At 45.7% G+C, this 15,045-nt stretch overlaps 1 protein-coding gene across 1 annotated transcript in view; it reads right to left on the bottom strand.

The window, feature by feature from the left end:
• Nucleotides 1-1,484: 1,484 nt before the first annotated feature.
• Nucleotides 1,485-15,045, bottom strand: part of ACTMAP (actin maturation protease) — a 578,735-nt gene continuing 565,174 nt past the window's right edge. Inside the window, exon 7 of the mRNA XM_069644456.1 lies at nt 1,485-2,865. Within this exon, the coding sequence (XP_069500557.1) occupies nt 2,546-2,865 (320 nt within the window). The 3' untranslated portion in view covers nt 1,485-2,545. The remainder of the gene's footprint in view (nt 2,866-15,045) is intronic.

Here is a 15,045-nt window from a genome sequence, read left to right as displayed (position 1 = left end):
CACAAGAGCCATGAAACTGATGATGATAATGATGCCTGTGTAGGTAAGCGTAACTGCTAAGTATCTAGGAGCACTCCCACATGAAGCATGAAACTGCTGATGATGCCTGTGTAGGTAAGCGTAACTGCTAAGTATCTAGGAGCGCTCCCACATGGAGCATGAAACTGATGATGATGATGCCTGTGTAGGTAAGCGTAACTGCAAAGTATCTAGGAGCGCTCCCACAAGGACCATGAAACTGATGATGATAATGATGCCTGTGTAGGTAAGCGTAACTGCTAAGTATCTAGGAGCGCTCCCACATGGAGCATGAAACTGATGATGATGATGCCTGTGTAGGTAAGCGTAACTGCAAAGTATCTAGGAGCGCTCCCACAAGGACCATGAAACTGATGATGATAATGATGCCTGTGTAGGTAAGCGTAACTGCTAAGTATCTAGGAGCGCTCCCACATGGAGCATGAAACTGATGATGATGCCTGTGTAGGTAGGCCTAAATTCACAGCTTCTGAATGGAGGCATATTGTGCTGTGTCGGGGAAGGAAGGAAACAGCTGTATCATCAGCCAGGCACACATAATTCTCTAGTGAGACTCTTGGGTGATAGTTGCTGCAGTCGGAGCCCCTCACTTCTGAAAGCAGCAATGTGGAGACTTAAGATCACAGGGCACCAAAAACATAAACAACATGGAATGATAGATTCAAAGTGACCCATATTTTGTAATCATGATGCACAAAACAGACAGGACAGGTGGAAGGCGAACAAATGGTTTCCTGGAATGAGAGGCATTACTTTGTAGTTAAGGGGAAACTGATTCAGGGTTTTTTATTGGCACATCATTTACTAAATTGCTTTGTGCCAATTGACTGCAATAAGAATATCCAGAGCTCAACCTCTGAGTGGAAACATCTCTCTGTTTTTAAATGAGTGGCTGCATTGCATCACATGTTTAGTGTTTAGGAAGCAACGGCTACACACATTGGATGACTAAATTCTAAAAAACATGTTAGCAAACAGCCCTCCTTCTTTCATCTCGAGTACAATGACAAAAGCCAAGGAAGGGTGCAAAACTAGGACACGTTTTGGACCTTTCAGATAGTCTAGATACTGTGACTTTGCACCGATCGCCAGCGGTCTGATTCTCGGAGTGTTGAGAGGATGAGCAAAGCTTAAGTTAATTGATTGTAGGACGAAATGGTAATTTTCTAGCTCTGCTAAGTGAGACTGCTACGGACCAGCTGGCTCGTTAGGAGGAGGTTTAACAAACAATTCAAATACTACATTTATGTCACCTACAAGGATTAGAGATCACACATGCTCCTCGTGCTGCTCATCACAGCCCCGATTTACCACATCTACGCCACAGTTCAGTACTCCACACTCACGTGCCCCCAGACAGGGCAGCATGGGTGCCACAATGTAATCCTCCCACGCAGAACCGCCTCACTCTAAAGCCCTATGCACGGGTGGTACAGAAGCATTGCTCGGCTGACCTGTGGTATATATTTATTTGAATCAAGATGTTTTATATTTCGCCATACTTGTTGCCTTGCGGATGCTTTCACGTACTCTCTGGAAAGTAGACACCATAACTTGGGCAGAGAAGAAGGAGTGAGGAGAATAGATGACCAATTGCATTCAAACAGAAAGGAGATGGACACAGGCAGGCCACAGGGTACTAGAGTAAAGGGTGATAACAGGGAGGAGGGAAGCGACAGAGTTAGCAGAAGAGGAGAAGGGGTAGTAGGGCAGGTCGAAACAAGCCAGACAGGTTCAAGTGACTTCGTTTAGTATCCGGCCGAGTTTGCTTTTGTCATTCACCACATGATCAAGTCAATTATCAGTCAAATGCTTCTTTGAAAAGTCAGTCCTCAGCATCTTCTGAAAGTGAGATCGTTTGATGAGTCTATCACGGTCAGAGTTGAGGTATTGCAAAGTCTGGGGCTGTGCTTTTCTCCTTTGAAATGCTTTCTGGCAGATGATCTGTGATTTGGTTGAACAGAGTTTTTGGACTGGTGGGTAACACAGAGCCAGTTATTGTAGGTAGCTTGAGCCTTAGCTCCAAAAGGACTGGTGCACGATGCAAAGAAGAATCCCCTTTATTCTAAATGCCAGTAGGACCATGTTGGCACCAGACCGATCCTTGCCATCTGTCTGTTAATCTTCTGGGGGGGTGCCACTGTACGCCAAGTTGCAGTATTTTGATGTGCAGTCACTAAGGATCTTCCTGCGAAGCAATGACCTGTTCTGCGGGACAGTCATGATTTTACAATACCTGAAAAACAATATCTGGACCACAGCGCTACTGTGAAGGGGGGAAGGAAAGCCCTGCATCACTCATTGCTCTCATTATTTGTTACATTTTTGGAGGGTCAGGAACCTGGCCCTGTGCAATAGCCCATTCTAAATGTAGAGTCTTTTCAGCTGTGTAACTGCTACGTCTGACCGCTCTCTCACTTCCCTGTCACAGGCCTGGTCGTAGCATAACAGAACATATTTTCTGAATAGCCCAGACTTTACATGCCACCTCTTTCTGGTCCATACCCTATGCCGTACCTGGGTGCAACAGGACAATCTTTCCGCACAGGCCTGCTTTCACACCCCCTTCGGGCAGCACATAGGTCTTGCCATCGCTGGCTCGCTTGGGATCCAGGTTGAGCAGCTGCAGATTACTGGAGCACACCTGTTCGTAGTTCCAGAGCTGGCTCCGCTGGCTCTTCCCCTGCTTTGCCAGCAGAAACACATCTTCTACTTCCTGATCTGGTGGGCAAGGGGAGCCCGGATGAGGGTGGAAAAGTCCAAGCACATCTGGGTCTTCCTGGTAGTCACTGATGGTGGAACTGTGCCGTAGCCCAAGTAGAACACCTGCAAGAGGGGTAAATGGAGCATAGTTAGGCAAAGGTTGAACATATTTAGTTTGCATACTCGCCTTGAATTGAGCTCCAGCGTGGATCGGTAATCTTGAGGACATACTCCTTTTAGATAAAAGAAAACTCCCTTAGAAATAGGAATGTGCTTCTATCTTATGTAACTGGGATCATGCTCAGCAGAACAAAATATGTGAATCCCCACAGAAGGCAAAGAGATCTCTCTATACTTTTAGGGAATAGAGGGTTTGAGAGGTAAACAAATGTGTTGCAAAGACCTTCCCTCATATGGATAGCTCGATTTAATCCAATCGTACATGTGTATACATGATCAAAAAAAGTTAATTTTTTAATATATTAAACAGGAAGAAAATATAGATATATACAATTCAAAGCGTTGCGTCAGGCATCGTGCGTGCTATGTGAATACATGAGTAAAGAGATGAGAGTGCTGGTAAACATGTACAATTCACAACACAGTGTTACTTCAGGAACATTTACAAAACAGAGGAAGTAAATCTTTAAAACATCAAGTAAAAACGTAATGACATTACACCAACAAATTAGTGTAAACTCACGTTAAAACATTGATAAACAAATTGACAAAAAGACAATGAAAGACATTTTGGTGTGTGTTTAGTTGTGAGTGGTTCATTCACTCAAGCAACTTGAGTTTCGGCTAACTGGGTCATTGGGATGGAAAGGGCTCAGCCTTCATCAGGACAAGGAGGAACTGAGATAGCAACACAGTTCTGAGCTAATCCATTACTTTGGTTAGTCAATAACTCTGCAGTTTTAAGAGCTTTGAAATAGTGGCTTCTGTTAAATGGCATAGGGTGATACAAATTATGGTCATTTTAGCACATGTACCGTGGAAGATCCAGGGAATATGACATTGAAAAGCCCGGCAAAATATCACAGATGGATGCAGTACGTTGGTTGTATATTTAATCTGAATTTTTGACCCAGGGCATATAGGCTTGCTACAGCACAGCACCAACAACAGCACTGCAGGATCTTTACAACAAAAGATGTAAATCAGGGATAGCCTTAGGTGGCTCGTGTATAATGGGCAAGGGGCACCAACCCGCCCGTACTCTCGCCCACTATGGAGGAGCCACGGCTTAAACTGGTAAAGGAAAACTTGGGTTTTCCTTTGACCGGTTATGTTCACCAGCATACAGGTCCAATGGGCCATGCAAGGCTAGGGAACTGCATGAATGTGCAAGGGGGATTCCCTGCAAATCCACGCACACTCAGACTGAATGTGGAGCTGACAATGTGGTGCTCTGGCTCCTGCTTGCATGTGCAGGAACCAGTAAGCGCTCTGTGCTTTCTGGTTCCTGTTCTTGTGAGCGGGAGCTGGAGGGCACTGGGGTTAAGTATGGGAAGTGTAGAATTTAATTGTGTGTGTATGATGTGCATGTTGTCATGAGGAGGCATAGAAAGGAACTTATACAGGAACAAAATCTCCACTTGGCATGATATGATTTGACCAATACTAAATAATAATAAAAACTGTTTAGATAAATTAGACAATCAGGAGAAGGCCCTTCCTTGGACTTAGAAGCCCAATTTCAGGACAACAGGAATATTCAAAGTAGGGAAATACACAATCAGAATGAGCAGTTGGGAAGACTTGGGTATTATTATTAGCCTTAATAGCTTCTGGACATCTCCATAAAGAGTATGGCCATTGCTCCAGTAGTTGGAAAGCTCAAACCACCAATGATAAAATAGTGGAACCATATGATTTCAAGCACCGCTTCGAGGCAGTGCGCAGGAGATACAAAATGCATTGCAAGATCCAATTTCTCACAGCGATAACAGGGAAGAGGGGAATTCAGAGGGGCCTAGTCCCACCCTTTACTGATCCTGAAGGAAACTGCAACAAAGAGAGAACGCTTGATATCAAGAGGAAGGTGCACTGCGTCACCAGTCTACAGGCACTAGGTGAGAATAATGGAGGCGCGTCATTAGCTAACGTTGGAGATTTCAATCAGTTTAATGTGACGAAATGAACATTTGAAAAGACTGCATTGGAATGCTTTCTGCCTTGAACGTCACTTCATATTTTACTTCTATAATGTACAACCTTTGTTCTTTTCCCTCTTCTTCCTCTTAATCCCAATGTTACACGTTGTTTTCTTGACCACTTTTGACTTTCTCTTCCGTTGACCCCATTGGTAGACTAGAGCTTGGTGTCCTTCAACGGGCCAATCCAACCACTGCTCCTCATGTTCCTCTCCCATTGTTAGTCGTTCACTCACTACATGCCTGTCTTCTCCTTTATCTTCTGGCTCTTAGTAATTTTTCTTTTCTTCTTTGGTTGATTTCATTCATTTCAGCATGCTTCTAGTCTTCCTATTCTCAAAAGAAGTTCCTTTGCTCATCCCTCTCTTCAAACTACCTGTGTCTATCGCTTCTGTTCCTTTTCACTCTAAACCTTTCGAATGCATGGTTTATATCAGACTTTCTCACTATCCGAATGCCCACTCTCTCTCTCACCCCCTCTACAGCTCCACTGAAAGAAAGCTCTCCTCCCCGCCACTAATGTTCTTAGTTTTGGTCGCCATAACAAACTGTCATTTTGTATTCTTTTTTGTTTTTCTGCAGCTTTCAACACGGTGGATCCCTTTGCCCATCTCTCTCCTCTCTTGGTTATTCTGGGCCTGCCCTCCTAGCTCTATGATCGCTCTGTGTCCTGGGGGGCAGATTCTCCCCCCACTCCCATTACTTTATGGCATTCTACAGGCAAGTTTGTCATTTGGGGGTCGCACTTGTGACCCCTGAGATCTCCCTGGCTACCCCCTAGAAAAAAAGAAACACGTTTTTTAAAAAGATATGTTTTTAAAATGCAAGCTCCTGGCCTGTGGCTAGTGTCATGTGGCTCTTTATTTTTGGAGTGGCTGATTTTCTCGTTCAGACCTCTTTAAAAAAAAAACAGGGGGTTCCAAAAGTGTAACACTTTGAGCAGTGAACCTAAATAAGAAAGAATTTGAATAACAAATAATTTGTTTTCTGGACTTCTATCCAATAATTGCTAGACTCAAAGGTTTATTTCCAGACACATTTCAGGGGGTGAGTCACTGATTTAGACTGTAACACCTCAACTCTGCCTTTCACCCTTCTGAGGTCGATAAATGAGTGCCAACACAGGTTGGGTGATATTGTATGCATATTTGTTCCATATAAAGCGCTTAAGCGTAAGTGCTATATAATAACATATCATTTTCATTTGGCCTTGGACGTCTGCTTGCATTCACAGTAATTTGGTAACATGGGCCTATACACACTGATATCAATTATACATATGGTGATCCATTCTTGTATGAAATGTATATCACATAGTGATATTGCAACCATATTTTTCGTAGTGTACCTAGGAACAATATGTGATGTCACTTCCTGTTTTGGGTGAAAGGTCGTGTTCCATGGTGATGTCACTTCGAGGTGGGTGGGGGGACAAATTACATCACTCATGTGATGTCAGAGGTCAAAGGTCGTGTGATGCCACTTACGCTACTCCTGGCATTTTGGTTAAATGACGTCCCTGTCTACAGAGCTCAGTTCTGGGCCCTCTTCTACTTCCCGTTTGTGCTGTTCAGGGGAGTTGCTAGGTCTGGAAAAGACCCGGGGCTAAGCTGATGTCAGAACTGTTGGGACTGGGGGCTAGCTAGTCTTTTGGCTGTAGCTCCTGAGATTCTATCCGGGGCTACAACCAAAAGATCAGGGGCTATAGCCATCTTAGCCCCCCCTAGGACCGCCCCTGGTGCTGTTCCTCCCTTTTCAATCATCTCTCCCAATGCTTAAAATGTCACTTTTCTGTGGACATTCGTTGGCTGTTTTTTCGCAGTGAAAACTGGATGCTTTCACAATCACTTCATCTCAATTCATCCAAAATGGAAAATGTGTCCTTCCTTGTCCACGCTCCTCGTTCTTGTCTTCCACCTCAATATATTTCCCTCTTCACTTTTCATCCCCTCTTCTTCTGCCCATAATCTTCATCGTCTTCCTTTTCTTGCTAGTATCTGTCGTTTTTAACTCTAGTATCCATAAAAGCAGTCCTTTACTCAAGTTTCAGGCCACCAGGACATTTATTTTCCTCTTGATGTTTTTACCTCTTGGCTATTGCTCCATCCCTTTGCTTGAGCTCTATGTTACTGCATTTTTTGCTTACAGTTGATCTTTAACTTCACTATTCGTTTACGTTTGTCTCTGACCATGCGCCCAAATGTCTCCTTTTTTGTGTCTTTTCATTGGCTTTCCTTTCCTTCTTAGCTCCGTTCCTCCTCTTTCTTGTAGTCTCTTGTTTCCTTTTGAACCCTTCCTTGATCTCCTTTTCTTCTCGTCATCTCTTTTGTTTCAATTAATTGTTTATTGAATTGTGAATGCAGATATAAAAATGAAATAGAACCACCACTGCGACATATAGAACTTCCAGGAATGACTCAAACACTAGGCCTGAACCACCCCATGTAGTGTACATTCAACTCCATTTCCCCATTATTGGGCATTAAAAGAAATATCCAGCACCTAAGCAAACGGACTCAGCTGGCCAGTCATGCCAGAAAAGGGATGAGACTGATAGAGGAAGATAAGGGATTAAAAAGATATAATAGATAGCCACATATGTGAATGCTCCACAAACAATATAAACTGTTGGTAATATGCTCAGAAAACCAACAACGCAGACTCCCCCACCACCAGGGAAACCTTTCTCACAAAACTCAAGCCTATGTTTCCATGATATCTTTCCAGCAATTGTGCCTGTGACGAATCAACTTCCGGGGCACCAGTGGTCCAGGGATGAATATCGGCTTCTAAACCATGAAGCAGTCCCACATCTCTAGTACACCAGAAGGGATCCGAACAGATTGGAACGCAAGAACATCATAAACCTCCTTGTCCAACTTTTGGTAACGTGGACGGAAGAGCAGGCTTATCTCTGCAAGCTCTTGGTTCATTGGTTAGTTGCAACACAGCGAAAATACAATTATTACCCAATGATAAAAGGGACTGTCCATTCAAGGTTGTATAAACATATCTACTTTATTATTACTACAACAGACAGTTCTAGCACACTACAAAATACAAGCCACCCTGTAAAGGAACACAGAGGACAGACAGTTTCATGAAGGAAAGGGATGCACTCTGGATACTGGCAGGAGGGTAGTCAGTAAAGCAATCAGTCTTAACTGTTGAAGGTTATTTGGTTTCAGAACCAAGGGAGCAAGGGGTCGTAAATGTCAGTAGGGGCCTTCGGAGAAGGACCAGGGGGACAGAACCACAATGTACCTGGTGCTTGAGATGTTCTTGATGCTCGACAGCATTGAGTCGGTTCCAGGATGCTTTGCAACTTCTGTCACAGAATTCAAGACGAGAGACAACTACGGGTATCAGGGGGTAGGCAGTTTGGCAAGCAAGGCTGGATAGACGGATGCAGGCTGGCCTGCACAGCAGCTCAGGGTCAAGAATCGTTGACTCTGTGCTGGTTGGCAGATCCGGAACGCTGGTCGAGGCATCTCGGACGGGTTTAGTGTCTGCATGGTGACAACAGTCAGTGGTGCAGTCCGCTCGACTGCCTTGAAAATGTCCTTGAAAGATGGACGTGAGAGGCCACCAGAGGGCGCAGGCAAGATAGATGCCTGATTAGCGAGCTCTAGCCCCTGTCCTACACACAGGTGATTTCGTGGCGGACAGTGAAACCCGGGACTGATGTCTTAAGGGCCCCTGGGCAGCGGACTAGCAGCGGAGCACCGTGATCAAAGGATAGAGCTCGAGACAGAGGGAGACGCTCCAGAAGAGGTGGCCCGTACGGTAGATGGAGAAGAAGCCGGGAGCCAGGCCAATGGCAGCGCAGTAACCCGGAGCCAAAGCAGTGAGTCCCCTTGCTGGGAGAGCTGTATTCTGTAATGAAGACCCTCTGTCTCCCTTGCAGTATATGGCAGGGACTAGGAAGCAGAGAGTGCTTCTTGGCACCTGCTGCATATGCACGGTGGAGCCGGAGCACTTCCATCTCGCTGCCCCTCAGTCCTTGGATGTGTGGGGAGGCGCAAGAATTCCCCATGTCACATTCAGGCCTGCATCCCGTACAGTCCATGAAAGGCTAGGGAAGCAAAATGCCCCCTGGCCTTGCATGGCTCATTGGGCATGCCTGCTGGGGTACTACTGAACTGTCAAAGAGAAGCCACGTTTGACGTTCACAGTTTAAGCCAGCCCAGGAGCGCTCCCGGGCTGGCTTAAACTGTGAATGTGATGAAGTTTGTTGGCGCATTATTATTTATTTTCCTGAATAACGATGAGTTTCTCATTATTCTTTTCCTGTCATTTTCAGCTGCGATCATAGACTTTTTCTCGTTTATTTTCAGTGAAACTGGATGAAAAGGAGTACATGCTTTGTTCTGCGCTGATTGGCGTACTATTACTGTGTCCCCTGTTGTAAGGGTGGAGTCTTTCGCTCTTCTTTTGCCATTTGCGTATTGTTTCCTATAGACTTTGTCATTGTAATCCTTTTCCCAAACGTCCCAAACGTCATTATCCTGTGCACGCATGCACTCTGTCACGAGGTGGGGTAATCTGGTGAAAATGTGTGAAGGATGATGAAGTCACGTGAGTGGTGCTGTGCAGTGTATTGTGGTAGTCAGGAAGTAGTTGGTAGATCAGTTGCTCAAACGGCTTATGAGTGAGATAAGCCATGCAAAGGGACTTTTTTATACTGCTCATGAACCTCTCAATGCTGTCATTTGCTTGAAGCCACAGAGGAGTTAGTTTCCTACGTTTAAAACCCATGTACGCAGCAACGTCATGAAAGTCAGGGGCTTGTGAACGACGGCCCATTGTCCGATTTTATAATTTGTGGAATCCCATAAGATTTAAAGGTCTTGTGAAGCGCTGGAATCACAGAGGTTGCCGAAATGGATGACACAATATGGACATCAGGGAATCTGGAATACTCATCCATGATCACTAACGCATATAGTCCCCCTGACGTTGGGCCAAAGAAATCAATCGCCACTTCTTCCCAAACACCATCCGGCCGGGTGATCATCTGCAAAGGCTCCGGTCTAGTGAGGGGTTGCATGGTTTGACGTACCGTGCATCCCGCTATTGTATCTTCAATCATCTTATCCACCCTGTGAAACCATATCTTTTGTCGCAGCATCCGTTTCATCCTGACCACACTGCTGTGCCCTTCATGAGCCACTGCTATTATTTGTTTCTGCAGCACCTCCGAGATGACAATGCGCTCATTCTTGAGGATTATGTTTGATGATGTTGCCTATAGATTGTGTTTTATCAGCGCGAGTGCCCAAAGTGTTTCCCTGCTCAGAGCTGCCAGCGGCCGTTCAGACATCAATGCCTGTCTCCACTTTCCTGAGTCAATACAGTTTCCAACAGTATGCAGGAGAGGCTCCAACTGAGAGTGGTGTTCAATAGCAGATAGGGGAACAGATTCAAAGTTTTCTGTCTGGATGATATAGTTTATTTATCTGTCGCCCATGGCGGGGTGGGGGGGTTGATGCATGATTCCACTGGATATCTCGATAGAAGGTCAGCTGGATTTGCATCCTTCCTGGTTTATGTAGAAAGGAGAATTTGTTGTCCTGTAACCTGAGGCCCAAGCGGGCAATCCTCAGGGACATTTTTGCTTTTGGGGTCCAAAGATGGTGAAGAGGGCCTGATGATCAGTGATCAGTGATCACAGTAAATTACTTGCCATAGATGAAAATGTTGGCACAGGACATGATCTGTTTGGGCGTGGTTGACCCCTTTTTGTACTGCGCCAAAATAGCCCCCAATCCAACCGGGCTTTCATCCACCATGATTTCCGTTTCACTCACTGGGTCCAAATAAGACATGCCCACAGCCGATGCTATCTTACTTCTGATCTCGTTGAAGGCAGACTGACACTGCAAGGACCACGTGAACGTTTGACCTTCCTTGGTAAATTGGAAAAGAAGGGCACTCAGAGTGTCAAAGTCCTGAATGTAATGAGCACAGTAGCTCGCTAGGGTCAAGAAGGAGCGGAGGGCAACCAGGTTTGCTGGCACGGCGTGGTGGTGAGGGCTTGAATTTTCTTAGGATTTGTTTCAACACCTTGGTCAGAGAAGACGTGCCCAAAGAATTTAAGTGTATGTGAAGAAATCTGAGGGACGGTAAGAGTAATCTGTTTAATCTGGACCCCAGCAGGCAGCAGCCAGCAGGACCGCACAGGAAAACAAACAACTTACACGCCGGGAATGTTGATCTACAAAGTAGATCAACATTCCATGCGTGCCAGGATACAACATATCTTCCCCCCTTAACACCCAAATACAATTTGAAAAGAGCACAATTACATTTTTTTTTAAAGAATGTCAAATGCATTACAACATTGACAATATAACATAACAGTGCATAATAACCTTTGCACCTATATCCCTTAACATTAACCACTAAAACAAAATACACTATCGCACATAATCTCTGAGCCTCATGGGAGGCCCATGGATTCTGACTGGATGCCCTGCTTCACCAGACAGCTCATTATCATTATCCACGTGCATTCCACCACTAGATGATTTGCAAACCTCACCACCTCCTTCCATGTCATGAACAGCGACTCCTTCTCTCGGCTGCACTACATTCTCCACCAACACATTCCCAGGACCTTCCCGACAGTCTGGAAGATAATTCAAACTTTCACCATCCCCCCGAGGAACCGGAACAATATCCGTAAATGCCTCACCTCTACACCTATCCAGAACCACAATGCGTTTTTTGCTCCATCTTGAGCCATCCTCCAGCTGAACATACCCCACTCCGCATTTAACAACTTTCATGGAGGGTAGAAATGCACTTTTTCCCTTCGACATGAACCTGGGATTCTTGACACAAACCATATCACCTACTTTCACCTGTAACTCCTTCCTACCACTTTGACTCATCCTCACAGCCTCCTGCCTCGCCAACACTCTCTGTTGCACCCCTTCCAAATCTATATCACTTGGACCGCCACCACCCAACGCCATGGTCCTCAATCTCTGCCCCGGCTTCCTCCCCCTCATTAGTTCAAAAGGTGCCTTTCCAGTGCTCACAGACGGAGTCCTGCGATACACAGACAAATATTCCGTAACCACAACCTACCAATCAAGCCCATTTGCAAGAGCAAGTTGAATAGCACTCTTAATTACACCGTTTACCCTTTCCACCAAACCATTGACACTCGGGTTATATAAAGCAGTGCAATGATACACAATACCAAACTGACTCAAAAAATCCTTCATGAGCTTGGACACAAACTGAACACCATTGTCCATCACCAAACTGGCTGGCACCCCTTCTCTGTCCATTTTTTTTTTTAAAAAGCAATGTCACACTCCGTCGTCACTCGGCCGAACGCCACCACTTCCACCCACCGGGACGTATAATCCACCAACACCAACAAAAATCTACACTCTGGTTGTAAACATTCAAATGGACCCATAATGTCCAAAGCCACCTTCGATCAAACTTCCTTGGGAATCTCCACAGAATGAATGGGCTGTGGACCTTTGCTCTTGTCGCTGAGTGCACACGCACAACAATCTTTGACCACCATGTCCACATCTTGATCGATTGATGGCCACCAATACTCTTCACGCAACCTCCTCTTGGTTGAAGATCGACCCAAATGACCTTCATGGGCCATCGCACCAACCTACTCCTTACACTGACAGGCGGAACCAATCTCTCACCCCTTGACACACCCCACGGACCCACAGCCAACTCATCCAACACCTGGGCATAGCCTTTCCCCTCTGATTTACCTCTAACAGCATCCCAACCTTTGAGCAAACCCTCCTTAACCCAACACAGCTCAGCACCCTTTTCACTTTCCATCTCCCAATCACCCTTGTCAACCGTGGGGAGAATACTGGCAACCTGTATATCCTCCTCCCCAACAACTTCTCCTTGTGCACTAACAGGCCTTACAGCCGGTAACCGGGATAAACAATCAGCTACAACATTCCTCTTTCCAGGTAAATACTCCATGGTGCAATTATACTCCTGTAATTCTAACACCCACCTAGATATTCTTGGAGAAACCGATACAATACCCCGGGTGGAAAACACATGTACCAGTGATTTATGGTCGGTCCTGACCACATAAGGAATGCCCCACAAGAATGTTCTAAAGTGCTTGGATGCCCACGTCACAGCTAGAGCCTCCCGCTCAATCATTGAATACCTACACTCAGCATCTCTCAAGGCTCTGGAGGCGAATGCCACCGGCCCACATTTACCATCACACCACTGCTCCAACACAGCACCAAGCCCCACCTCGCTGGCATCCACCGTAAGAATTGTTTTACCTCCCATGATCAAATGATCTCAAACATGGGGCATGGTCCACCTCATCCTTTACCATATTGAACTCCTCCTGGCATTTGTCAGACCATTCAAATCTGACACATTTTTTCAGTAATGCTCTCACGGATACTGGCCCTCATTACGACCCTGGCGGAAAGGGGTTTACGCCGGCGTAAACCATGGCGCCCCTTTCCGCCAGAGTACGAGTTCCCGTAGCGCCATGGTGATTTTTACGCCTGCTTTTTGCAGGCGGAAAAATCCATGGCGCTACGGGACTTGTTGTTAATTACGCCACCGTAATTTACGGTGGCGTAATTAACGCCTTCCCCACTCCCATTATACCCTATGGGGCAAAAATGGGAATGGGGAAGGGTAAATGGGGATTGGGGACTTACCGCCCCGCCAAGGTCGGAATGGGGCGGTAAGTCCGCCAACCACCGTGGCGGAGTTGGCAGCTTAGCGCCATGGACCATGGTGCAAATTGCACCATGGTTCTCCGCCAGGGTCGTAATGAGGGCCACTGTCTTCTCTGCATAATTAGGAATGAATTTTACATAGTACTCTGTTAATCCTAAAAACTATCTTAACTGGTCCTTGTTTACAGGCGCAGGTGTCAATTTCATCACCTGAACCAAATTTGCCTAAGGACTGACTCCACCCACACTTAGGGTATGCCCAAAGTATGTTACTCTAGCCACCCCCACTTGACATTTAGACAATTTCACAGTCAATCCCTTCTGACTAAGCACTTTCATGACCGCATGCACCGTATCATCATGTTCAGAACGACAACTACCCCAGACCAATATATCATCCTGAAAATAACTCACACCAGCTATACCACCAAACAATTCCTGCATGAGTCATTGAAATACCGCAGATGCCGATGCCAACCCAAATGGCATTTGGCAAAACCGGGGGTTATAAAAGATGTAAGAGGTCTAGAATCCACATGTAAGTCGATCTGGTAGCATGCAGCTGATAAGACAAATGTTGAAAAACATCTAGCTTTGCCCAGAGTAAGCAGCAACTCATTGATATTTGGTAACGTATGGCAATCTACCCAAATACTGGCATTTAACTCCCTAAGGTCCACGCACATCCTAAGCCCCCCCCCCATCACCCTTCTTAACAAGTACAACTGGGAACAGCCACTCGGAACACTCTATTTGATCTATGACACCCTCAGACTTAAGCTTTTCCAATTCAGACCTCAACCATTCCTTTGCCATTACCGGAACATTCCTGACCTTTTGTACCTTGGGTACGGCTCCCCTCTTGAGAACAATACGATAAGAAAAACCTTTAAGTTTCCCCAACTTCTCAGAGAACACTTCAGGGTATTTATCTCTCAACAACTCAGATGTTAACCCAGACTCTTCTCCACCAGATTCATCCTGAATACTCAATACTGGTACCTCCTTTCCGGGTGAATTTCAATATTTAAAGCCGCTTGCTCATCCCATCCCAACACACTGGTACGCTTGAGAGCAACATAAAGCTTACCCATGGTGTGCCGACCTCTAAATTGAATGCAAGCTTGCTCATACCCCAGAACACTGATGGGATTTTGCCCATTGGCGCTGGGACTTATGTCAGAAGCACATAAGCATGATACCTCCTTCTCTAACTTCTCCTTGTATGTTTCAGGTGACACAATAGTATACCGAGAACCCGAATCCATCAACATCTCAAAAGGGTGACTATTGACCAAAACAGTCACCCACGGACCCTTCCGCACCACACTATCCACGTGAAGTATGACCCCTTGATTGGTCTTGTCATGGGTACCAACATCCTGACCTACACCACCACAATCAGGCACCACCATACCAATCACCCC

This window comes from Ambystoma mexicanum, chromosome 2p (genome assembly GCF_040938575.1).
Source record: "Ambystoma mexicanum isolate Mex_15411 chromosome 2p, UKY_AmexF1_1, whole genome shotgun sequence".
Lineage (NCBI taxonomy): Eukaryota > Metazoa > Chordata > Amphibia > Caudata > Ambystomatidae > Ambystoma > Ambystoma mexicanum.
The sequence above is the reverse complement of the archived record's forward strand: the minus strand, read 5'-3'. Positions and strand labels throughout refer to the sequence as shown.